General features: G+C 40.2%; 1 protein-coding gene across 1 annotated transcript in view; it reads right to left on the minus strand.

Moving 5' to 3' along the window:
* Positions 1 to 1,718: 1,718 nt before the first annotated feature.
* CPZ (carboxypeptidase Z) overlaps positions 1,719 to 26,341 on the minus strand; it is a 33,325-nt gene continuing 8,702 nt past the window's right edge. Inside the window, exons 2-11 of the mRNA XM_057426762.1 lie at positions 22,558 to 22,581; positions 21,308 to 21,682; positions 19,744 to 19,956; positions 17,414 to 17,610; positions 16,300 to 16,461; positions 11,635 to 11,793; positions 7,969 to 8,104; positions 6,781 to 6,920; positions 4,051 to 4,150; positions 1,719 to 2,288 (exon numbers count right to left, since the gene is read on the minus strand). Of these exons, the coding sequence (XP_057282745.1) occupies positions 1,933 to 2,288; positions 4,051 to 4,150; positions 6,781 to 6,920; positions 7,969 to 8,104; positions 11,635 to 11,793; positions 16,300 to 16,461; positions 17,414 to 17,610; positions 19,744 to 19,956; positions 21,308 to 21,682; positions 22,558 to 22,581 (1,862 nt within the window). The 3' untranslated portion in view covers positions 1,719 to 1,932. The remainder of the gene's footprint in view (positions 2,289 to 4,050; positions 4,151 to 6,780; positions 6,921 to 7,968; positions 8,105 to 11,634; positions 11,794 to 16,299; positions 16,462 to 17,413; positions 17,611 to 19,743; positions 19,957 to 21,307; positions 21,683 to 22,557; positions 22,582 to 26,341) is intronic.

Here is a 26,341-nt window from a genome sequence, read left to right on the forward strand (position 1 = left end):
CTTGAAAAAAAAGTCTAAATAACCCTATGAGAACCTAGGAAATACTTATGGAAAACATCTTTCTAAGTGTGTAAGGCATTATGTGCATAAAAAGAGCAGCTAAAAGCCAGCAATTTGGCATATTGTTCTGCTTTTCTTAGCTTTACCACTGGTTGGTGGCTTTGAAAAAATAATCACAGAAAGTAGTACTACCTATTACTGGAAATAGAGTCTGGAGGTGTATCACTTGTTCACTTATCTTTGGTATATTTAGGATTCAGAGTTTATTTAACTTTGCAGGCCTGGCCAAGGAACACTTATCCATGTGCATGCAGTACATTCACTCCCACATAATTACTTTGTTAATGCTATGAAATCGTTCTTTAATTTTTACATAGTCTCCAGCCCTGGAGACAATCAAGCACATGAATAACAGACCCCTAACTTCAAATCAGATTACAACTGGGAATAAGGTACTTAGGCATATGCAGCATCTGGTCATAGAATTAAGATCGTTCATCTCTTGGGTCTTCTTAGGCTATTATAGTATGAGATATGGGCACATGGACTATGGGATTCATGCAGTTTGGGATTCTTTACCTAATATAAACAAAAAAGCTTTTAGAAATCAAAAGGCAATCCAGACAGCTAATCCAGCAGCTCCTGCAGTAAATACATCAGCTCCCAACAATCACATTCATATGCTGCATCATTTAGATCAGGAAATACTGTCAGTATATACAGTTCATTAACAACTTCAGGCCAAAAGGAAGTCTAGGCCTTTTTTTTCATCAAAAATATGGATTTTTTTTGAATCACCCTAAAACCACATTACATCTGATGTCTGAGAGAGGACAGCATCTTGTAAAACCACTATTCAGCTAGCTTTACCCAACTATCTTGAAGGAAGTTTATGATTTCCTTGGTGTCTACGAGTTTCACTAACAAGTATGTAGATTCAAAAAGTGCATGATTTTAACAAATTTAATGTAATATGTCAGATTTTAACCTCAATTCATCACAATACTCTCCTGTATTCTTCTACATCATAGGATATGAGTATTACCAGTAGTAAAAGTATTTGTCAGTACTTTGCTGAAATACTTTTAAAATCTATTTGCTTAACAGATTAAAACCTGTTATTAACACTTAAACATCATAAAGACTGGATACTCTGACTCCCTGGAACAGAGTTTACTTCCCAAGCATTTTTCTTGATTGAATGGGCCTACTCATGATTCAAGTTTCAAAGGAGGAAGCTTGTGAAGATTTAACACTTTTAATACATGTCTCCAAATGATAATTTCTGAAAATTACCTGCAAAAATGTTGTTCTTAATACTGACCTGCCTATAAGCAGCCCATCCTACTGAACATATTACTTATTCAGATGCAGATTTATTTTCAAATTCCTAATTCCTAGTGTCTGAATCCACATAATGGATTAAAAAAGAAAATCAAAAAATCACAATGAGCTGTATTAGAAGAGTTAATGAACTGAATTAGAAGAGTTAATGAACTGAATATGCCAAAATAAAGTAAAAAGAGGAAAGAAAAGAGTTTTCTGCATGTTTCTGAAAGTTGCTTTTAGTATATAGTCATTACTGTGTTAAGACATGTACAAAAATCCCAGGAATATTTTCCTACAGGTACTTAGAATCTAATAAATAATGAATGTGATGATTAACTATATAGGCAGAAGTACAGAGCATTACCAAGGAAAAAATTGCATAAAACCTGTCCTTTGAACGGGTGTGCACCATTGTTTTTAATATATAAAACCACTTGAATATATTCAGTTGTGTGTAAAGAGAAAATGAAAGAAGTAAGCAACGCTTGAGTTAGCAATGTATTTTCAAGTTAAACAGATTTAAATATTGCCAAGAGCAGTGAGGGCATCTGGAGTTGGGTGGAAGGGCAGCAGAGCTAGGTGAGCAGAGCACCATGATGCCCCTCAGCGTTGTTTGAGAAGCCACAGAGGTTTGTGTAGGTCTAGGGAGCTGAAGTAAGACCACCACCAGGGCTTCTCCCTGCCCAGCGATGACCCACCTCGAGCTTCAGCCTGCCCATGTTGGGCATGAGGGTCATATAGTTCCAGTGGGTCATATGGGTCGTATATGTCTTCCATTGAGCGGCGGAGGAGTTTGTTGGGCCAAGTATCAATAGGTCGCAACACAAAATCTACTCGTCCAGCCTGTTTCATCTTGGTAGGCAGGGTGACCCTCTTCATCACCCGGCTGTATCCTGGTGCTTGGGCGCTGATTACATATGTCCCCGGAGGCAGGAGTCTCCAGTAGTCCCCATCAGCAGCTTAGGAAAGCGGAAGGCACAACAAAACTGAGTTTAGTTTTCAGTCTTGTATCCCTTATAGTTACATACTCACATACGCCTGCATGCACAGACAGCACAAGCATTAAGGGGGCAGGTTTTGAAAAGATTTCAGATTTTGATTTTGATTTTGAAAGAAGTTCAGATGAAAGCTCTTGAATAACAACAAGACTCAACCTGTGAAAATCTGGCCTTTGGGAGCTAACAGAGTAAAATTCACACACGAAATGTCAGTAACTGCTGTGCCTGTATCATAGAGAAGGGAAGCTTTTCTTTGTCTGCTTTCCCAGGGGTACAAGGAACAACTCCAAAGAGATCAAAGGAATTTAGAATTATGTGAAACTGAAGAAAGTGAAAGCAGAATCCAGGCTGCAGATGTATATATCACATGTAAAGGAGCTAAGAAATCTCTGCTTTTATTATATTACATTCAATTACTTTGTAGACATTATAGCACATAAGACTTTGGAGTTAGAGCTGCAGCTGGTATAAATTGCCATTAGCGTAAAATGGGTGTAAATTTCCTCCAGATGAAGGTTAGAGCCTATAGCAAAAAACAAGGAGTCTTAAAATGGAATATTTACTCTTCATTTTATATTTCCTTTATTTTGAATGTTAAGCTTCTTAAATCAGTTAATGTTGCAATAATGTTATTTTCTCATGGAACTTCTCAGTCTTTTTTAACACTGAAATTAAAAGACATTTTGGTCATATGACATTCTTAACCCCATCTAACTCAAGACCAAATACTCCTTTTTCCTTCAATGTAAACACATTTTGTATTTACTTCTTAATTCTTTAAAGGTCCACTGCCAATGGAAAGCCATTGTCTGGGAAGAAGTTTGAAAAAGACCCTAATTCATGCCAGAGTCTCCCACCAGCCTCAAGAATCTGCATCATCTCCACTATTGTATCCCCTCTAATATTAGTTTTTTTGAAAGCTGGAAAGCATCCACTACATTATAAACCATTCTGCCTTTCCGAATTGATTCAGCAACTATCATTAGAGCTAAATGTTACCATTCATGTATTCTATTTTACATTCCTATGGCCTACCCTGTTCTCACTGAAATCAATAATAAAATGAGAGCATTGATTTCCCTGAGAGCCTAAAAGCTCAGAACTTTATGACTGTGAAAATTAACAGTTGCATATGTCTCAGTACATGTTTACCAGCTGGCGACAGGTATAAAGTGAACATAATTCAACATTCTAGTTTTTTGCATTTGATATAACTGTTGTCCAAAATCTGCATATACTTATGTTTTTCCTTATGAAAAAAAAGGTTGCAGGCCTTCAATCACTGTGGTTATTCTTACTGTTAAAATCCATGTGGATCCTACTCTAATGACTATATGTCATGCTTACAATATTTCAACTAACTTATTCTATCAGGGCTGTGCACCTCCGTATGCGGAGTTGCAGCCCCTGAGCAGGGTTATTGCCATATTTGCCCAAACATGAAACATAAATGTGGATTTCTGACTCTCAATGAAGACACATTGGCTTTGATGGACAACAGACAGTTCTAGGTGGAAGTTTTAATACAAGTACTATGTCATCACAGAGACACACCAGACTCAACAGCCAGTTTAACATGTCTTCTCTCTTGTTATTGAAGAAACAAGCTCACAGGTGAGCCTTCAATTCTGCAGTAAGGTGCCACTTCTATCAGATATGACAAGGCTTTTGCTGGTTAAGCTCTCACCCTGTCCCATGATAAAGCTCAAACTAAAAATATTACCTGTTGTGACATCATGCTGGATGCCTCTGACTGAAATACGAGCATTTTTTATAGGGTTGCCAAACTTATCAGACACAATTCCTTTTATTCCCCGGTGAACCTGGCAAAACAAAGTGAAGTTAGATGGGAGTCATTTATGAAAGTACAACCTCCTCCACTTCTACAAGGAAATCCCTGCAGAAAGGAAACAACTTTCAAGAGGTTCAACTCATTATAGAGGCTGTCAGGTGCTAATGCCCCTTCAGATTGCATCTTCTATTTTGGGAGCCCAAAGGGGGTGGAGGGAAAGGGATAATTGAACAAGTGCTTTTCAGGGCTAAGTGTGTGGCTCTTCATTGAGAGATCCTTCTCTGCACAGATCACTGGCACCTCATGATCTGCCCACAGTATTTAAAGACAGTTTAGGAATGTCCACTCTAGACCCAGAACAACAAAGAAATTAAAAGTTAAGGCTTTAAAAAAATAATCCGATGTTCTATACACAACGAGAAGGCATCATGTTAGCTACTTGAGCTTGCGACTCATCACTCTGCTGCCTACACTTCACTACATGTCAGAATGTCATGATAGCAGTGTGTATAATATCCTTTTTCCCTTCTCTACAAGCACAGAACCGAGCTGCTTGAGCTGATGAGAAATGTGGTTGGTGACAAACAAAAGAGTGATGTGAATTCTGACATGCAAGGAGGTGCACAAGCAGCTCACTATATTTGAAATTCAGTAAACCAAAACAAAACTGGAGAAAATCACAGTATTTAAACACTAAACCACTTAAGGGTTTTTTTTTTTCAATCTTCTGAAATGAAAATATTTTCTATTGGAAACTCTATATGACTTTTTTAAATGAAAAGTAATTTCATTCTAATTTTCCCCTGAACTGCTATCATTCTTTCCCTTCCTTTCATCTTTCCCTCCTTATTATCCTTTGACATAAAAGTAGAATAGAAAAAAGAACAAAGCATCAAAACAATGGAAAAATATATTTTTCTTTTTTTGTAGGACTCTAGAGATGTTTAAAAATACACATTAAAATATCCAGCTTTACAGTCATTCTTCTTCTAGTGACAGCAGGTTTTTATTTAAGATGAGGTTGTGTTTACACTGGTCTTGTTGAACAGCCATACTGTGTGGCACTATTCATTAGAGGGTTTAGGAAGAAAGGTGTAAGGTGTAAGGTGTAAGGACTTGAAAACTGTCCCTTAAGAACTATTATGATGAAGCACTGTAATTTGCTTTTCAGCATGGACTTGAGGATTTATCATATGGATAGTGGATAAATCTGGTCATAAGAGTCATCTCAGACCCAAATTTAATTTACAGTGTAGACATACTCAAAGCAGTATGACCTCATCCAAGTTCAATAATAATTTGCAATTACAACATGACGGGATGAAAATGACAAAATTGAAATTTCTTTAACAATATTGATCTGTTTTGTTGCAGTAAATACACTATTTTTCATTTTGCCTCAAGTCTGTGCCACGTAAGTTTGGGAGAGTGCCCTGATATCACTTCTGACGGGGAGAAGACATCAGCGTTTATGAAAATGAATTCCACTTCTGTGTGTTAAGCCAAGTAGATTTGTACACACACCAAACAGTCTGGCATATATCAGAATAAGAAAAGTTTGAATTGGTTATGGCAGACTTAATCCTTATCAGGAGTAATTCAGTCATCCTTATCTACAAAGTCATTTTGCTTACTGTCCTGTGTTTACTCAAAAAGCTTTTCTGACATAGACTTCTACAGTATCTCACACTATAAAAATCTTTGCATCTTGAAGACTTCAATTGCAATATATATGGATTTAACCCAGCTCTATTTGGATTCACTAAAACTCATTTTCATCAGACAGCTGTAAAACGAAATGAGTTTGGTGGTCTGTACTATAGACTTTATTGAATGATAATACTTACCACAAGTAGCAAGAGGTTGCTTAGAAAGGCCATAAAAACACTCCTAACAATTTTAGATTACTGAATACTCTATCAAAATAAGGCATGACAGAAACCTAATTTACTAATGGCTGAGAGAAAGATGAGCAACTTCTGTTTTTGTGTTCACTTACTTATTGTCAATGAGGTATTCGTTTTCTGCTGAGCTTAAACTTATTATTAAAAATTACTTTGAAATGGCATGTTTTAATGCTCACGGAGAGTTGTTCCTTTAGAAGATCAGGCTTTAGATCTTTTTTAACTGCTTTCATACAGAAATCAAGCTGAAGAGTGCGGAAATGGAATTTATAACAACATACTTAGAATCTTCCCATTTTAGCTAAATCTAAATCTGCTGCCATGCAGTAGGGTTTGGGCCATAAACATGGAATACGGAACAGAAAAAAAGCCAGGAAACTCTCTGGACAGCAGATCTTGCTGGTTTATTCTTCAAAAGAAAGGTTGGTTCATATTTTTCTGAATATGTGGGTTTTTCCCTAGCAATAAATTTTGGACAGTTGATTTATAATGTTGCACAAAGCATTTACAGACAATTCCTCTTTACTCTTTTTTTCAAGGCTTTTACAGTCTTCGGTCTCCATCCTTACTGCAATATAGACAAAATATTATTCCTGTGTCCTGCTAGACAAACCAAGGCACTGGGGCCCCTGGTATAGTGTGATGATTGATTTGGTGCTAACTTAATAACCAACTGGGGAAATAGGAAAGAAACCAGTATTGATGAAGAATGAAGAAGAAAAACTAAGCACAAAGGTCTATAAAAGCAGAGCCATACCATTTCCATGTAATTCAGAAGAGCATCTCTGTTTTCATGCCAGATTGTAAACAGTTCTTCCTCCAAAGGAAACTTTTCACATCCTACCTCCACGGTAACTTCAAAGCAATTTGTGTGAAGGTAATTAAAATCTGCCATACCTATATGTTTTAAAAAAAAAGGAGAGATCATGAAAAAGCCCTGTCACCCTTAACTGGAGCTTGGCTGTTGCAGCCAGCTGAATGCGGTCCCTGTGGGTGTGGATTAATATATTGTAAAGAGTGTTTGCCAATATATGAAAACTATTCAACAAATTCAGAATCCTACAACGCATTTCAACTTGAAGTTAACTAATGACAATGATGCCTCTTTCAGGGCAAACCCCATAATTTTAAATTATTATTCACCTGACCACGAATCAGAGATAGAGAGATAAGGATTGGTTAATCATGGTAATTGGATAATCGGCTGTATCAGAGGTGATTGCCAAGGGTCATCAGCAGAGAGATGACCTTTTGTCATTATGATGTTCAAAACTGTTTCTGTACAAAAGACATTGGATATAATTTTCAGAAGAATGTAAGCCAAAGATATTTAAACCCAATTCTCACTCATGCCCTAAAGCTTTCTAAATGCCTGGTTTCAACATAATTATTTAGGGATCCAGCTGAGTCCTATTTGAAAACGGAACTGCTGGAAATTTATGAACACTGATATTTCATCCATGCCAATATTTCAGAAATTCTGAAGAAAACGAATACTTTTATTGGGAAAATCAAATTAGCAACTTAAGCACAAATGAATGGGATGTTTGTCTCTGTTAGAGTTTTCCCTGAAAAAGAGTTATTTTAAACTGACTGGAAAAGCAGCACTTGCATAGTGTGTGAGATGGATTCAAATTCATGCCACTAAGGAATGAGAGCATAGCATTAAGCATTTATTTCTACATTTTGGATTTGAAAACTAGAATGGTATTATATGCATTAAATTTCACCCTTGTATAACTTGTTAGCTTTACTCAGGTTATATCAGAGCTGAACACACCCCATGATATTTGAATAAAAATGTTACCAATTGCAAGTTACATTTTGCATGGGTCTGACCTAAAGCAAGCTGAAATTAATGAGATTATTTCTTTCAAACCCTTGTGTCTCATAAAGGTCACATAGAGGTTTTACCTCACTCGATATGACGGTAAAGTGATTTTACCTCCAGTGAAGCTGTACCACTCAGCACCATTTATAATACCTCCGCGTCTGACAAAATTTCCACCGCAACGGAGTTCGGATCGGTCTGAGATGACTGGATGTGCATCTGCATAGGCTTTTGCCAGCATTTTAAATGTCTGTAACAAAAGGGATTGAAATACATTTGTTTTTACAAACTCTAAACACTGTCGTTGCTGTTGGTAACTAACTATTGCTGTTGCAAGCCCAGGCAATGAGCCACCCTGGGTCCTTGAGGTTGATGGAGGGGGTGAACCTCCATTGTAAGTATATGCTGCAAGGAAGTTTTCACTTGTCTTCTTCAAGGTCCTCCTCTGCAATTCAATACATTTAGCCAGAGACCACATTAAATACCAGTGGATTTTGTGGTATTTGGCTTTAACCTGTCATCTGGGGCAGGAGTAGAGGGCTTGTTTAGTTGTACTTGAAGTCCCAGGTTTTAAAGCAGAAATTGGCTCTCCCAATTACATTTAAGCTCTTGCTATTTTTACCTCTTCAAAAATACTTCCATCAGCCTCAACCCAATCAGATCTTCACATTGGCTGCTGCTGTTTTAAATAGACAGTGTCAATTTGCTTTGCACTTGTCACTCACACAGAACAACCTGCCAGTTTGATTTCAATGACAGTTGCTTCTTTGTGGGGGCAGGAACCACTCCTAAAAAGTGAAGGATAGGATGTGGTAATGGAGGATGTCACCATTGGTTTCCAAAGAGTGTTGATACTGATGAAGTGCAGAGGAGTCACCACCCAGAAAGGAAAAGTGACAGGTACATGTAGTGAAGACAGAAGAAGCAGCAGTGATCTGCAGAAAACATTTTTTTGAATCAGGCTCCTGCCAGTTTCCTCCAATGCTTATTCTAACCTTGTACGGAAATTCCCCCCTTTCCTTTTCGTTTATTTGAACCTCATCTACAAAAGCTATAGTTTCAGGTTTCAATATTGAAATGACACCAATTATCAGATTCTACTACAGCCTGTTATTCAGCATCATGTGTTTCATTGCATATTGCTTAGGACAATGTGCACAAGAAATTTGGTGGCTACAAACCTAGTTTTAGGAGAGACCCTAAAACTTCATCCTTGATGTTATCAAAGATGAGGGCCAAAATGACCAAGGACACAAATTTGATCTAATATTTAGAGCATGTTCCTCACTTTTCCTGAAGACATCTGCAGATGTTATATTTCCAGTAACCGAGTCTTCTTGTGTTTCACACCAAGAGGCATAAGACTTTTTCCTGGCTGCTAGTGCAAGTGAACAAAGATGGGTGGTAGTGAGAAGAGAAAGTGAGAGGTACAAAATCAAGTAAACTTGATTAAAAAAAGGAAGTTAAAATGTCCTTGGATCGCAATACATTTATTCTCACATAGCAACTAATGTATGACTACTCATGGATTTCAAAAAAATTAGACATTTAGGTGTCATACAGCAGACAAAAAGGGCAAAACCTCAGAGGAATTCTTGTGACTTTGGAAGCATGATGCTTCATTTGGTACAATGTGCTCAGTGGTGTTATTACCTTGGCCAGCACGTTCACCCCACTGACTGTCACAAGTTGGGTTCTTCAGGGGAGGGAAGGGAGTGTTTCTGTTCACCAGAGGGAGAGATCTTGAGCAGGTGTGCACCTTCCTGCTCGAGTGAGTGCAAGCACCCGTGCCGATTCTTGTGTAACACAAATCAAAAAAAGCCTGCTAAAAGGCCCATCTCCACAAAAGCAAAAAACCTGGAAAGTTCTGGATCATGTGGGCTGAACCAGATGCAAGAATGTGAGCGTAAGAACATGGTCCAGGGTTGAGATTCATTGGCCTCAGCAGGCACCAGACCATACTAAAAATGCAGGCTAAAGAAGCTTGAAATCCGCAGTGTCATCGAGAAGGTGCCAAGAGGATCCTTGTGCTACACCATGAGGGACACAGGGACTTGTTAGCACCCAGGTGCATTTTCAAACAGGGCAACCTGGTTTGAATATACTTGCAGAACTTGACTCTTTAATTCCAAGCCATTATCTGCACTGCAGCATTTCACACTGCACTGCAGCCAAGGGTGCAAAAGGGTTATGGCTAATGTATGGCAGCTAAAATAAGCTGCTGTATTTCAGGATGCAGGTTCCCTGGCAGCAGCAGCTGCAGAGGACATTACTTAAGTGCGGGTCACTTCACAGGTACAAGTTTTATAACTTTCTGGGTAAAATCTAAAGTGGCTCTGATAACATTGCTAAGGTTCTTGTGATGACTCATTTGAAAAATTGGCTGTTATTGAGGACATCCCCAACCCTTCCCCATTGATTTAAACTTCCAGATTTGCACCTAACTTTCCAGGCTTTGCAGCCACTGACTACGCAGCAGTCACTGATATGAGGTCTTACACTGTCACAAACCAGGGATGTCATTAGGGCTTCCTCAGCTGTTGGCTGCATTGGGACAGAGTGCTTTGTCTGTGTAACTTCATCATTTCACCCAAAACACATGTGTTGTCCCTGGATGGAGACAGTGGAGGGACTGCTGTCTTTCCATCCCACACGTGAACTGCTTGATAAGGCACATGTGGTTATATTCCTCCACCATCTACACATAAATCAGGATACCCTTAGCCCAGCCATGGGATATAGGTGCACAGGTTTATGATTTCCCCTAGTCCTCACCAGGAGCTTCTGTAGCATTCATTACCATTCACCAGGTATTTCTTACATGGGCTTTTTACTCTGCAGTGCCTGGTATATTTCACTGCTAAGTCATTGTCATACATATGTAGTCAGTACCTTTTGCACAGCTCAGAAGAAATGGATTGATACAGAAAACATTTACCAGTCATAAATATTTAAATATTTAATATGTGCTGGTGAGAACTGTCACTCTGGGAGAAGTCAGCCCAGAGATGTGCTTAAAGATAACACACGCTTCAAGTGAAAGATCAACTTTGGGCTATTTTCAACTGCTGTTTGTTATATAAAGAACCACTTTTTCTTAAGAGGCCAGGGATACCTTTAACGTATGCTAGAAGGCTGAAAAACTAGCTGTTCTCCTAGTGGGCATGTCGGCAATGAATACTAGATTGAGGAAACCAAAGGGAAACAGGAAAGATGGCAAAAAATTTCACAGAAGATTTACAGTGAGTCCCAAATGGGGAACTTTCCAGGGACAAGAGGAGAAAACCATTCCTGTTATCTGACCTGGAATAAATGTTACAAGGCTGCCACCATATGGCAGCCAGACTTTTTTTCTCCTACAGATTTCAACAGAAAGTAACTGCTGGTCAGGATTGTTCCTTTCTGTCTGGAAATCAGTAGTAAAAATATCACAGACTGCACCATTTAAATGGTAAAAGGCTGTCTTTTTCTAACCTGTACCTTGTGAAATTATGTTTGGCCTCACAAAACATGGGTTGATCTTTACAAATCAAGCTGGTAGTATGTAAATGATCCTACATTTTAAAGCATGTTGATTAACTGTATAGATCATATTATATATGTGTATATATACATGTATTATATATATGTATGATTTATTACATATTTAATACATACATGCATGCATATACACACATATGTGCAATCTAAATAAGTAAAAATTTGTTACTTGTTAAAATTTTCCACATTTCCACATGTGGAAACCACATTGATAAGCTCACCCTGCAAAACCAATATTACCTTCTCGTCAGGTGTAGGGGAGAACATTTTTTCTTCCATAGGATGCCTGGAATAGTCATAAGGATAGGTCACAACCAGCTCACCCCCATGGAGGCTGGCAGAAAGCACAAATGGGATAGACCTCAACCACTTCATCACTGCTTTTGTCTCAGGGGCCACCTGAAATCCAGAAGAAAACAAAACAGCTATGAGTAGTCATGCAGCTCCAACAGGATTTGATCCTGGGCAGGATGACACCCGGTGGAGAACGGGGTGTATCAGAGAAGAGAGTGCTCTTTGGCTCTTCCATAGAGTCACAGAATGGTTTGGGTTGGAAGGGACCTTAAGGATCATCCAGTTCCACACCCCATGCCAAGGGCAGGGACACCTTCCACTAGACCAGGTTGCTCAAATCCCATCCCAAAGGTTAATGGAGGGAGAGCATCAGTTTGCTCCAGGGAACAGATGAGACACACTGCTCACTGTGGAAAAACCTGGGTGGGGGGAGAGAAACGGAGGGAAAGTGGAGGGATAAAGGAAGAGGAAATTTGACAGAGGAATAACTTTTCAGTACAGTGGCATTTTCAGCTGTTCAAAGTGATGATGGCAGCATTTTAGGCTTGAAAAATCGTGGTGTTGTACCACTACTTGCAAACCAGCTCCTTATCTAATTTCATTTCTGAATCAGCAGAACTGACTTTGGACGGATAGAGTGGAATATGAGGATCAGTTTGTAACTCTCGCACTCACTGGAATTGTCTCATTTGTTACCCTCTGGTCTGGGTTCATCTGCAGATAAATGAAAACTAATGTATGCAATGCACAGCAATGGCTGCAGTTTACCAGCAGAGAACTGCTGCAGATGAGACACAACATTTGTTTTTCCAACAGTCGATGCTCAGTAAGAGTAGCCAATGGAGTGGGCACCGGACTCCTAGAGATATTCGGGCACCCATGTTCCGCATGGCGTGCGGGAGGCTCCTCCATCCCCTTTTCCTGAGGAGTAATTTCACGGACCTGCTCTGGAGTTAGTTAATTCTTAAGGGTAACACTGTCATCTGGTGGCCAGTCCCTGCACGCCAGGCCTGACGCGCTCCACTCCCTCGGAGGCGGTGAGGTCCTGTTCCTTGCAGCTTGTGAAACTAACAGGGGAAACACTGCATACGGCCCCTTGCTTTGATTCTATCAGCTGTTAGAAAATCAGCCAGCCAGGATCACGGAGTGACTAATGACCAGTAACAGTGAATCAAGTGAGCAATGTGCAGGAAATACTCACAAAACAAACAAAAAACTCTCAACCAACAAACAAGAAAACCTAAACCCCTATACAACCCATATACATTAGGTTACAATAATATCTCTTGTACTGAAGGGCCCAGAACCGAATACCATATTCAAAGTGCGGCCTCACCAGTGCCAAGTACATAATAGTAATGCTTGTTTTCTTTGGAACAGTCCCTATTCTGCTATGGGTAAATCGCAGCAGGCAGGTAGCACAAACTTGGTTGTGGAGCAGAGGAAAATGCTGTGAAGTAGAGGTGCACCATGGATGTATTACAGCTCCCAGCAGTGAGGAAAAAGCCACGTCTAAATACAGTTTTGCCTGGATTTTTTAAGAAGATATTACCCTACCTATTCCTGACCTAGGCAGGAGGCTACCTCCCTTCAGGTGCCATAGTTATTAAATGAATCTCCTAGTTTCCAGGTTTCCTTAAAATGCATTTCTTCAACTGAGCTGAACTAGTGCCTCCAACCACTGCAGCTGTGCTATTTGAAAAGGCTGTATCTTGCACTTGGGAAAAAATAGGAACCTGAGGGTTCCCACTGCTGTTAAGGTAAATCATTAAATCAGTAGTCTGTGGTTAGCATATGGACATGTCAGATTGTGCTGCTTGTCGTCAGGAGAAACAGGTCAGGCCAATTTTGTCTATCAACCCTAATGGAAGCCTCTGAATCTCTGTGTCACAGCCCTTTCAACCTTGGCATTTTAAAGAAGCAACTAAAATGTAAGTTGAGATGTAACAGGTAAGTCTGAGCAGCTCAGGAGCACACAAAATGCACTTTGTAGACCAGAGTTTTTAGCTCAGTGGGGAAGATTAGACACAGAGTTTCCATGAAGACCATGACCCAAACATCTTTATACAGGTAGGTAAAGGGCACTGAAAGGAAAGGACAAATGCTCTGCACTTTCTGCAGTCTCACACACCCTGTCACACGAGGGGTAGGAGAAGACAACAGCCCATCAGGCTCCATAATAAGAAACCTGGCAGTATTTGAAGAATGCTACCTACAGCAGTCAAAGTATTTGCTTTTCTGGTTTTTGTACAGTGCCCTAGGATGGGCTGATAATGACCTTTATCCCAAAGTAATTTGGGACTGAATCAGCCACTCTCACCTGAACTCCTTTGAACCCATCTATTCGAAGAGCAGAAAACCTTACAAGGTGGCTTGTAAGGGGCTGTGAGCAGCACTGCCTGCCCCATGGATCCCTGTTAGGTGGTGAACAGCGTGGCTGAAGACCTGGCACCAAGCTTGCACTCTCTAAGCCACAAAATACCAGCATTCCACAGGATGCTGCTGCCCTAGAGTCTCAGCAGCTCTCTGCCCTGCCTGTGCTTCCCCAGCTCCCACTGCCGGGTGCCAGAATCAGCTCTGCTTTCAAACAGTAGTCTCAGGCTGCGATTCAGAGGGCAAGGGAGATATACACAGTTTTACTTGAAGAGCTCCTAAATTCAGCCCCTCCTCCTGACTAGATACCTGCACAAGCCATGAAACTGCTGTGTCACAGAGGCAACATCCTGCTGAAGTGGATGTTGTGGAAAATCAGGAGTTTCAACATCACTATTTTTATCCTAATAACACTTCAGTGACATCATGGATGGAGATTAAAGGTTTGCAATGTGCACTTCCTGGTTCAGCTCCACTGGATGATAGCAGATGCTATCTGTGTCACTCTGGCCTTTGACTATTCACAGGCTTTTCCTTTAATGTGGGGATGATTCGCTATTTTTTTCACCAGGACTGTTGTTTTTTCAGTCAGAAGAGATCAATTCTAAAGTGTTCATCGCACAAGAACACTAGGACACAATTAGAAAACAGCTAAAATATTTCTGCATGAGCACAAGGAACGGTCAATATACTTTTAAACCTGAATCTCATTTCTGTCGATTATACTACAATTAGTCACTGACTCCTTGGCTTTCAAAGATTTCTTTTTTCCCTTTTAGAAGCAACCAGACTCATTTTCCTCAAGACTATGCCAGCCGCCACTGGCACAGACTTCCAGATTCTGGTTGAATCAAGCCAGTCTAACACAATTTCAAATAAAGCCTGAAGTCTCTCAGTCTGAGCCCTCAGACCACTTATTACAATAATTCATAACTGTGGGGAGCAAAATGTGCTGTACAGCAAGGGTTACGGGCAAGCAAGAGGTCTCCTGAGTTTAAGGGATTGGCTGGGAGCTCGCTTTCATTTTCTGATCTTTATACAGTCCCCTGCAATACTTGGATAATTACTTTAATAAGGCAGATAATAAACACTATTAAGTAAATGAAAGCTCAGAGGCTGGTGCTGAAACATCTAATCTAATGTTTTTGCATGTGCAAAGATGACTACAGTAGGAGCCATGGGTTCATCTGTCTCACAAAGCTGAAGCTCATTAAGGGAGAGCTGATTTGGCTTTCTCATGGTATCACTGGCAGAGAAGAGAGATGTGGGGCTGTGAGACCATATACTGCCAAGTTACTGATCCATGTGAAGTTGCAGTTAAGACTTTGTGGTGCCATTCAGGTCACAGGCAAATTGCTTCCTCATCAAAGCATAAGGATTTGGAGACGCTTTGGGCTACATGCATAAAATAGAATAAACTTCTTGAATTAGTTATGTTGAAAAATAATGGTCTAATACAGTGCATGTTCCCGAGTTTTCACAATCTTGCTTCTTCATGTGTACATTATCCTGAGGAAGTGAGGTGATTTTATCCAGATTTCAGTACTGTAAAATGGAGTACCAAAACACTGGGGCAGCATCAGAGATGCCTGTGGGATTTAGACGTGGCCTCAGGTAGGATGGAGCTTTGCGTTCCTGGACACCACATAACGTGAAGCTTAGTGATGATGCAAACAAGGCTCTGCAGAGCTGCCTGCATCCTGCTCCCTAGGACTGGAGGCAGCAGCAACTCTCCCTTCCAGCACCACTGCAGCTTCACAGGCTGTTGCATTTCTCCAACTGGTTACAGTCACTTTACAACCATCCTTTTTGTGGAAGGTGATGCCACACTTCGCATGAAACCTGTTTACATTTTCCAAGGCAGAAATCACTGTTGCATCAAACCTGTGCAGAGCTTAGTGCAAAGACAGCCAAAGCGATAAAGTCTTTAACATGCTCCCAGAGCTTATATCACTAATGATGAATCATTACACACTTGTGACCCTCTTCCAAAATTCATGATTCTTAATCTAAAATAGCAAAATCCAAATTATTCACAAATTTTCCGAATTATTTGTGACACCTGCCTCTTTGGCCTGACCTACACCATGATTTGTCATGTCAATTCTGAGCCTGTCCAGTTTAGTCCTACTTATAGAATCTGATTACCGGAGAATAATTTCAGACCAACAAATCTCAGGTTCTCAATTCATGAGTTGCTCTCTGGTATATGTGATTCATAAAATGTGTAATTCATACCTTACCCCACCAGTAGGACTGTGGAATGGGGATGTGATCTAGGCGGGCCCCACGAATCCCAGCTCTTCTGTAAGCCTCAGATGTCAAATCAGGGAAGTTTCTGTTCAGGTCCAAGTTCTGAGCTGTCTGCCGTCCGACGACCCACCCATTGTAACCAGCTCCCTAATTTATAACGTAGAAACCAACCTCAGAATAACTTCTTGTCTCAAAATATCACTTTCTGGCAATTATGTAAAATGCCATTTTAATTAAGGGGAAGTTTTAAAAGAAGTAAACTGAAAATGTCCATACTGTTACAAAAACACACTTATTAATCTTTATTTTTTTATCCCCAAAGCAGTAACTAGAATGCAGGAAGCATTTCACTCACCAGTGATGTGACTCATGAGAGGAACACAGCATCTTCTTACTAAGCAGAGAGCAGCATGCGGAGCGGGTTAGACGAGGAGAAAAATGGAAATACAGATGATAGTCCAAGACAGGATCATGCAGAATGCAATAACCCCAGTCTCATACAACAAACAGAACTCATCATATGAGCAGTGAAGAAAAAGAAAGGTCCTATTTTTCATGTTAATGGTGCTAGCGATAAAAATGAGGTGAAAAGAAGAAGAATGTCAGGTAACACATAATAAAACTTTTGCTTTTGCAGGTCTCCTTCAGACACCAGCTAATCTCTGAAAACTGCTATTCATTATGGAGGTGTGACAGTACAGAAAGTATTCGCATGTTATTATTATACCAGCTCTCCTAAATGAGGAAGAACATCTATTCCACAGCGTTAAACTACATTTCCTTATAAAATAATTAACAGTGATTACAGTGAGTCAGTGGGCATTCTGTTCTAGAACTGATAGCAGAGCATGCTAAATGCGTGAAAGAATAACAGTCATTCCCACGTCATTGCATGCAGGCAGCAAAAATGAAAAACATGGTTCTTAGGTCTATTCACATCATCTTTGGAAAGAAACCTACCAACAAACAAGCCTTGGATTCTGGCTGCTGATTATTAACACTCCCTCCCATACGTGTTACTCCCTTCCCACTTTGTCCTTTCCTATGGGGAATTTTAGAAACATGAAGCCCTAAACATTGCTTATAAAAAATCTGTTACCTCTTCTGCAGCCAGTTCATACCCATCAGGGTTCAGGGAAGGTAGGAGATGAATTCTTGTGTTATTAATCAAGGTCTGGATGCGAGGGTTCCCGAGAAGATACTCCGAACACAGATACTGTGCAAGGTATATTAGTAGTTCTTTCCCCACAACTTCATTTCCATGCATATTGCCAACGTACTTAAATTCTGGCTTGACTGTGGAATATGAAGTAATGAGATATACTTTAATTTGATTATATCTGGATGACTTCCAGAAGCAGAGTAAGCCAGATAGCTTACTGATGAGTCAGAAAGCTTTATTTACACTAATTCAATGCATACGTTCCTGTAAATAGCACACCAGTTCCAGTCAGTTCAACAACTGAAATAGTGTGAAATAAAGTAAGTCCATACTTTCAGGATCGCAAACTGTATGAGGCATTCATTGCTCCGAGCGTCTGCTGAACTCATCATTAATTGTGAGCAAAGAATGCTGCAAACAAAAATACCAAGACATGGCTGGAAAGGAACAAAACACACTCCTGGCACACTTATTTTTCTTGGGTAATTGAATGCCTTATATTGTCACAGATCCTAGAAATGACCTGCAGATGCATAATATATTACCCCTTTATTTGGAAAAGAAATTGGATCGTGCATAAAAAGTGGCTTTTAGGTTAAATAGCCTTGAAATAAGACTATTAGAAATATATAACTTCACTATTCCCCACAGCTATTCTCTCAATCACCATCCTTCCTTAAAGACTAATGGAAAGTGTAAAATAGATGCACTTTGGAGACACCTTCTCCTGCCTATCCCTTTATCTTCATCTTTGACCCTGGTCAGCCTCGAGCAATAGACACTGGACAAGGGCTGGCACAAAGCTATTATGTCACTTGCTCAGGCTGGCAAAACCTCCAGCTCTAAAGCTATTTCCAGCCTCTTTTATGCTGTCTTGAGCTGCATGAAGCAATAGATTTAGAAGGAAATGCTAGATAATGTGTTAAACTACCACTTTTTATCATGCCATATCACAGCTTTAATTTAAAAGTCTGATTCACAGGCTTTTTGTTTTGCTGGCAAATGGAGTATCAGCTTAAAAAGACACCTATAGCTTCTTTTCTTTACACAAGAGAGGAAGGATGATCAGACAGGAAATAGTTAATGTAGATTTTTGCTCTGTGTAAGATGTGTAAGACTGGGACCTTGATGAAGTTTAAAGGCACCTCAAAATACTTCTGCACCATGTAAGGCAACATGGACAAGAGTAAACAAAGGTAACGCCAGTCTTCTCTGCCTCCCCTGCAGCATAGCACGCAGAGGACACAGTCACTTGACCTGAGATGATAATCATAGAATCATAGAACAGTTAGGGTTGGAAAGAACCTTAAGATCAGCTCTCAATAAAGTATTAAGTCAGATATGGTTCCATTCTGCTACACTGCTGAGGTTGCTTTGGTGCTGGAGATAGCCTGATGAGAAGCAGCCTGAGGCTTCTGGTATGCTGCAATAGCCATAGCAGTCACCAGATTCAGTTGGGTACTATTTTTTAGCTGGGAGCTCTTAACTGGAAAATACTATCTAATACTTCCTAAGAAAATGATTGGCATTTAAGGATTTAAAATATTTAAAAATCTGTCCCTTCCTGTCTCAATGATGAATATACAAAACAGAGATCAGCACTGGTCCCCACTGAAAAAAAGCTGTGAGGACACGTATACCAAAGGTATTCAACTGCTATGAGAACATAAATTCCTGGTATCATTTACCCACTACACTGACAAGTATTGCACTGACCTGAATCTCTGTTCAGGAGGACTGTTTTCTGTGCTGCTCTTGCTCTTTTTTGACGTCAGTGTCCTCCTGTGTCTGAGGGCTTCTCACAAGTTTTACATATTTTAGGATGTGAAGGACTAGAGAAGAACAATACTTGTAGGAAGTGTGTAGGGTTTGATGGTACAGTGATAAATAAAAGGAGACTGAGGAAGTAGTAGATGAGGGAGAGGGCAGGCGGGTCAGTAACAGAAACCAATTCCAGCTTCTTTGAATGCTGGTCACAAATAAATAATAGCCATATCACTGCAACCAAGTGCAGGGTCATACATCTAGAAACAAGGAATGTCATCCACAGCCATAAACGGAGGTCATAAAGATATGAAATTGCACCAGGACTGTAACTGCTACAATAAATCATCAGCTATCACTTCAATTCAAGAACGTAAATGAGGAGAAAAGTTTTTGAATCAATGTTTTTCAGAGTTTAAGTGATATCCCATTAAAAAGACCTGTTTTCACTCAGATAATCTGGACTCCCCTCAAGCAACCTGATCAACACTGATATAACTCACGCAGTTCATGGTGTCCAGGCTTGGTTGAAAACTCAATCACAAAAAGGTCCTTCCCTTCAAAACTGCGACCTATGCTGTAGGTTGTTGCAATATGGGAGCACTTAGAAGCAGTCTTCTTCAACATGCTCACCATTTGGGAATACGAATGGTGTTCGAACTGGATAAAAGTTCCTGGCAAGTCTGAAGGCAGATCTTCCTCAACAACTACTTCTCCTGTAAAGAAGAATTGTAACACAGTGGTTAAAACCATGATGCACAGAGGACTGTATGAATGTCTGCACTTTTCTGCAAAACACCTTTTTCATCACTAAAAGTATAAAAAAAACCAGCTGCAATCAAAACCTTCAATCTATGCAGCACATCCCACACTGTTTATTGTGGCATACTTTGTTTGCAAAATCATACTAATGCATATGCATACTGACAAATAATTTGTGCAACCTCCAGTTATAATTTGGACTTCAGCGTGCTTAGCACATTTTAGTAACAAAATGTACAGATTTCTCCCTTTGAATCTAGTGGATCAAATAAATTTTTTATGAGATTCAGCTGTCTTCAGTTATTTGGGACTTCATCGAAGAAAAATCTGTGACAATCATTAATGAGATTATTTTAATGAGCTTGTCAAGTAGTCGTGTATTCATGAGTGCATTAAAGTTCCAGTTTTTAAATAATATATTTCAAATATATAGATAGCTATCACACAGAGCAGGGCTTATTTAAATGCACATTGGCAGTCCAAACATCGAGCTCTTAGCTGCCTGTCTTGATGTTCTTATTATATGAGGGACAGAAACAGATGCTTCTTGAGCCCAGTTTTAGTGTTTAAAATATATGGAGCAAAATGAATCACACCTTACAGCTGAGATGACAAGCAGAAAAGTTTTGTGACATAGTGTTACAGTTTAACCCCAGCCAGCAAATAAGTACCGCACAGAAGCTTGCTCACCCACCCCAGCTCCCCACTGGGATGGAGAGGAGAATCAGAAAAAGGTGAAACCCATGGGCTGAGATATGAACAGTTTAATATTTGAAATAAAGTAAAATATACTACTAATAGTAATAATAACTTTAATGATAAGGTAGACAACAAAAAGAGAAAAGGGAATAAAACCCAGTAAACAGTGATGCACAATACAATTGCTCATCACCAATATTGACTGATACCCAGCCCATTCCTGAGCAATGGTCAGCCCCTTCCAGCCAGCTCCCACCACTTCATATATTGTGCATGACATGCTGTGGTATGGAATACCCCTTTGGCTAGTGTGGGTCAGGTGTCTTGTCTCTGCTCCCTCCTGGCTTCTTGTTCTTCTCGCTGGCAGAGCATGAGACTGAAAAGTCCTTGATCAGGGTAAGCACTGCTGAACAACAACTAAAACATTGGTGTGTTATCAGCATTGTTCTCAGACTAAAGCTGAAGACACAGCACTGCACCAGATACTAGGAAGGGGATTAACTCTATCCCAGCCAAAACCAGGACACATAGACACATCAAGCTGAGTGAGATGAGACCCTTCCCATCTAGATGAGTAAGATGCATCAGCAGCGCTTCCTTCCTTACCTCGCAGCTTTGCCAATGGGTCAAAACAGCCCTCTTCTTCTCCAGCAAAAAAACGATCACAGTCTAAGAAGTAGGGCCAAGCCATGTCTATTGCATCAAAGGCATGGAGGCAATTCTTTTTCAGTTTTTCGCAGACATGCCTGCAAGGCTTTATTACTTTGTCCTTTTCGCACTGTGGGGCCAGCACCGAGCAGCCCAGGAGCCTCAGGTCTGGATTGCATTCTCCCTGGAGCAAGTTTTGCAGCACGCTGATGAGGATGTACTCAGAGCTGTACTCAATCACTTCTCGAGATTTCTGATCCAGAAAATTAGGATATGACATTTGAGTATAGGTAACATCAGTGCAAGAACTTAAGGCAATGTCCACGCATTTGGCTATGAAAAGGAGACGAACATAAGAAAAGTCACTTCACTGATACTCTGCACAATTCAAAGGCAGCATAACAAATAACATTGCAATGAACTTATTTTTTTTTTGTTCACAGATAAACTGGAGGCAGTTTGCAATACTCTCAAATGAATCTGTTATCTAAAACCATTTATAGAAAGATGATGGAAAGTATGCTTGGTCTGGAGATTGATTGTGAACAGTCTGATGCAAGTAGATTTCATTCAGAATTCAGATGGTCTCTGATAATTTGATAGGGCATCAAAGTTTATCTGATTGATAAAGATTGTTTCTAAAATAAGATTTATGTTGTTAATTCAATACCTGAACAGCAATGAAAGAATAAATACCTGACCAGAAAACACCGGAGTACCGGGCAACATGAGACTTCATTTAAAAAATATCTTGGAAAACATCAAAATCAATAAAGCGTGTTTTCTGGAAACAAAGGCTGTCTCATACGCATAGAATTATAGAATGGTTTGTGTTAGAAAGGACCTTAAAGCTCATCTAGTTCCAACCCCCCTGCCATGGGCAAGGGACAACGTCTTAAGAAGGATAAATGTTAGTAATATCTTCAACCCACTTGGAAGTGAAAAGGGAGTAGTAAGAGAGATGTCTCTTTGTAAAATGACTGGCTATTATGGTAATAGGCCTACATTTGAGACTCCTCTTGCTAATGTCTCTGGCTGGTAAAAAATGCCATTGTCACAGCAGCAAAATCCTGCTTTATGTGAAAGAGATCATCTCTCTAGGAACAAGACCTACTATAGCACCGACATTAGAACACTTGTCAGAAATAATTAAGAAATACTTAAGGTTTTGAGATTCTCCAAGGACAGCAGGTGAAGTCACAACATACCTTTCTGTACAGTTTGGCATTGACCTGCAAATAAAGAGGAAAAAAAAACCCAAAACATTATGGGGCATGTGTCCATTGTGCTTCCTTATGTTAAGAATTGTCCAATCTGGTAGCCCCAAAAGGGTTGCTGCAGCAATATGCCCTGAGGTCCAGGCATACCAGGGACAAACATGTATTGCCAAAAGGGACATATCACATAGATACACAAAGAGAAAACACAGTACAGGCAAGTACACCAGCTAGTCACTATGAAAGACCATTAATAGGAACGAAGTACAGGCGGATCCCTCCAGTAGTTCATCCTGGACACACTGAGACCCCAGTTGCTGTCCCCTGAGGCCATTTGCTGAGACCCCAGTTGCTGTCCCCCTGAGGCCATACGTGTCAGTGCATGAGGTCAGTTGCCTCATGCACTGACACGTATGCTGGTCTCTCTGACAGCTGGCCCAGATCCAGGGTTTTCACTGGTAGCCAAGCCCCAGGACTTGACAATATATCTAAAGTGTGGTTGTATAAGAAATCAGGCCTATATTTGAAAAAGACACTGAGCTGCCCAGCCCTGACAACTTGTTAATATTTCTAGGTGTGCTTAAAAACTGTAAATTGAGTGCCTAGGAAATGTCAGTAATGTAAATGTAGGTCTTTAGTAATCTGTTTTAATCTAACAGTGCATATGAGTCCTTCCATACATACTAAGATGCCTTATGGATCTTTCCCCCATAACACTGTGCATACCTTTTTTGTAAAGCAATTAAGCCTTTGGTGGATATGAGGGGATGTATTTCTTCCCCATCCCACTTCATCCTATCTCTAGCAACTGCATTTTTAATCCTTTTAATAACATCTTAAAACTAATTATTTTCCTGCCCAACTGCTCTCAAGGGAAAGCTTTTCCAAAAGCTCGCTCCTCTAATGGCTAGAAATTGCCTTTTAATTTCCTGCCTAAAAGTATTTGTGGCCAGTTTATAACCATCTGTTGTTGTGCCAGCATTGTCCTTTAGCTTAAATAGTTCTCTGCACTCCCTGGTGCATGCTTTCATTATGTGATTGCAGAGAGCAACCAGATCCCCTTCCTTAGCTTTCTATTTGCTAAGTGAAATAAATGATGCTCTCTGATTTTGACGGAACATGGTTTGATGGCCAAGGAGAGGTCTCTCTTGCTCATCTGGCCAATAATCCTATATTGCCCTTCTCTTATAACAGCAACTAAAGAAAAATATTGCTACCAAGGTATCAGAGCTCGTTTTCACCATTGCCTCACAGGAGCTAAGCCACTATGCACAAGTTTTTTAAACACCAAGAGGTCTGCATTTCTTGTGAGGTACTGGGGATCTAGCTATGTTGCTCTTTCTTGTAGCTCTCACTGGGGGACAGGAACATAGCATCTTGCTCAGTGAATTGAGCATTTGCCTTCGTAAGACCAAATTCATTATATATTTTTTTCTACCAAGTTTAAACTTCTATTCCTGGCATGTTTGTTTAAATATAATCATCTGCATATGTGTTGCTAACGAGCTGATCCTTCTTTAGCCAAAATAAAATCATTATAATGAGAACAAAATTAAACCTGGAATTTTATCTTGGAGGGAGACATTTAATTGGAAATTAGTCTGGTTCTATATTATGAATTGTCATTGATCCACATTACCTCATAAAACAAATGAGAGGTCAGACCTAGCAGAAACAGCCCATCTCCAACACCAGCAAGTTCTGGTAAGCAGCAAGCTGGAAAAAATTACATTGATTCAAAGTTCTTTCCTGACTTGGTACATTATGTTAACAGCAATAAACAATACCTGGTTCATCAACAGTGCCTTCTGTTATAGATTTCAGTGTTTCCCTTAGTTAGGCACAATCCCCTCAGTGAGTTAGTTATTAAGGTTAAGGCATTTCTAAAAAAGCTTCATCTCAAATGGATACTGCAAGTACATATGGGGACAATCAAGGAATAGCCTTTTGTACAGTGCTAGCTGAGAAAGAGGAAGGAGTGATCTCTTGTTAGTAAGAGCTCCAGCAATTATCCTGCTGATAGAACTGTATGCTGCTACCTTTCTGAATCTGGGTAGTCTTATATCTTAATGCCATCATACCCACAACAGCTTGTGAAGCCTTGGACGCAAGTGTGGAGCCAGCCAAACATTCCATCAGAGGGGAAAACTTGGTGTGGATGGGATTGCCTTGAGTTCAGCCACGTCCCAATGAGATGAGTGACACTCTCTCTGGTTATCAGCAGGGTTGTCAGCAATGAATCTCCTTCCTTACATTGAAGGGTGGCTTAAGGAATACTTGCTATTTTTTTTCTCCTCAGCAGAAAATTACTGTATTGTAGCTATTATTTTAGACTAAAGGCTCATGTATGCCAAGTATAGCTTTTCGTGGGATTATTTGGGGAGTATGAATGGTCTTTCCACAGTTGCTCAGGTTTCCTCAAAGGTAAGAGTCATTTCCCTTCTGCTGGCTCCATGACCAAGCTACAAATGTCCTTTTTGTTTATCCCTCCAGCATGCACTGATCAAATCACAAAAGCAAAGCACACACCATATCCCAGACCACTACTACTGTGGAGGAGTGCTATAGCCATCAGTCAGTCTGACACGTGGCACAAACCTGCTTTCAATGGTGTCTCAGTATTCTGCTAATTCAGCTGGAGCAAAAAAGGTATTTTAGCAACAAGCTGGAACAAGCAGAGGAAACCAAAGGGAAAATGCAGCAGGCAGGGTCTGGGCATGGTGTTGCTGCTTCGCCCTGCTCTGGCTCTCTGAGAAGCAGCAGCAACCTTACTGTGTTTAGCAGATGCCTATTTCTGCTCAGCTGGCCAGGAGAGGTTCCGGGAAGTAATGGATAGCCATTGGAAGAGATACATAAAATTTATCCAAGTCATACGCTGTAGCTGGGTTCATAAGAGGACTGGGTCATTTCGTGAGCAGATGTTAGTACAGGAGAGGTAAAGGCAGCTCTGGTTTCAGACTGTCTGCTACCTGGCTTCTACACTTTATTATTTTGATCAAATTAGGGAGAGAGGCAATCTATAAAGCAACATGGCTATTATTAACAAAGATGCTGACTGAAGAGGACAGATTAATTTTTTTTGGATGAGGAACCCAAATCTGTATAAACCTTTCCCATGGCAACTAAAGTTGTTCATCTCAGTGTATGATAATCAGGGGTGGTTCTACTGCACAAGATAAAGCTTTTCATTACTTTTGGCCAAGGATGTCCCTCACAAACTCAGAGCTACGAAGACTCATTCATTAATTAGCATCAAAATTGACTCCTTCTTTCTGGGTCCTAAGCCTAGATCTAAGTTTAGGCTTAAATCTAAGCCTCATGGTTTTTTTTTATTGCACTGTGTTGTTTTCCCTCTGTATTTCTCTGCTAGAGACTTCTTCACAGCTTCGTCTGCTTTCAGAGGTCAGTTCTGCCCTAACTATAACACTTCTCCCCACCACAGTACAAGCTGCTATATGACCTATTTGTCAGCCACAGCTCTGTCTGTGAACACCCATGATTGAAAATGCTTATCAGCAGACAATATGCATAAAAGCAAGAGAGAAAAGTTCTGTGTTTTCCAGACCTTGTTTTATAGCAAGTCTTAAATGTTGTGTGCTGATGTGGTGCTTGGACTTCTCCTATGTGTCCTATTGCCAATGCTTGCATATGTTTTGGAGGGTGCGGCTCTGTGAGGGCCAAAGATAACTGTCCAGTATGTGCACTTATGTAAATAAGTGTGGATGCACGTAGCTGGGCCAGAGCCTGGAGAGCAGGCAGCAGGAAACCCTCCGAG

The sequence above is a fragment of the Pezoporus wallicus genome, unplaced genomic scaffold (assembly GCF_028554395.1).
Source record: "Pezoporus wallicus isolate ANWC-B61680 ecotype Strahan unplaced genomic scaffold, APGP_CSIRO_Pwel_v1 scaffold_13239, whole genome shotgun sequence".
Lineage (NCBI taxonomy): Eukaryota > Metazoa > Chordata > Aves > Psittaciformes > Psittacidae > Pezoporus > Pezoporus wallicus.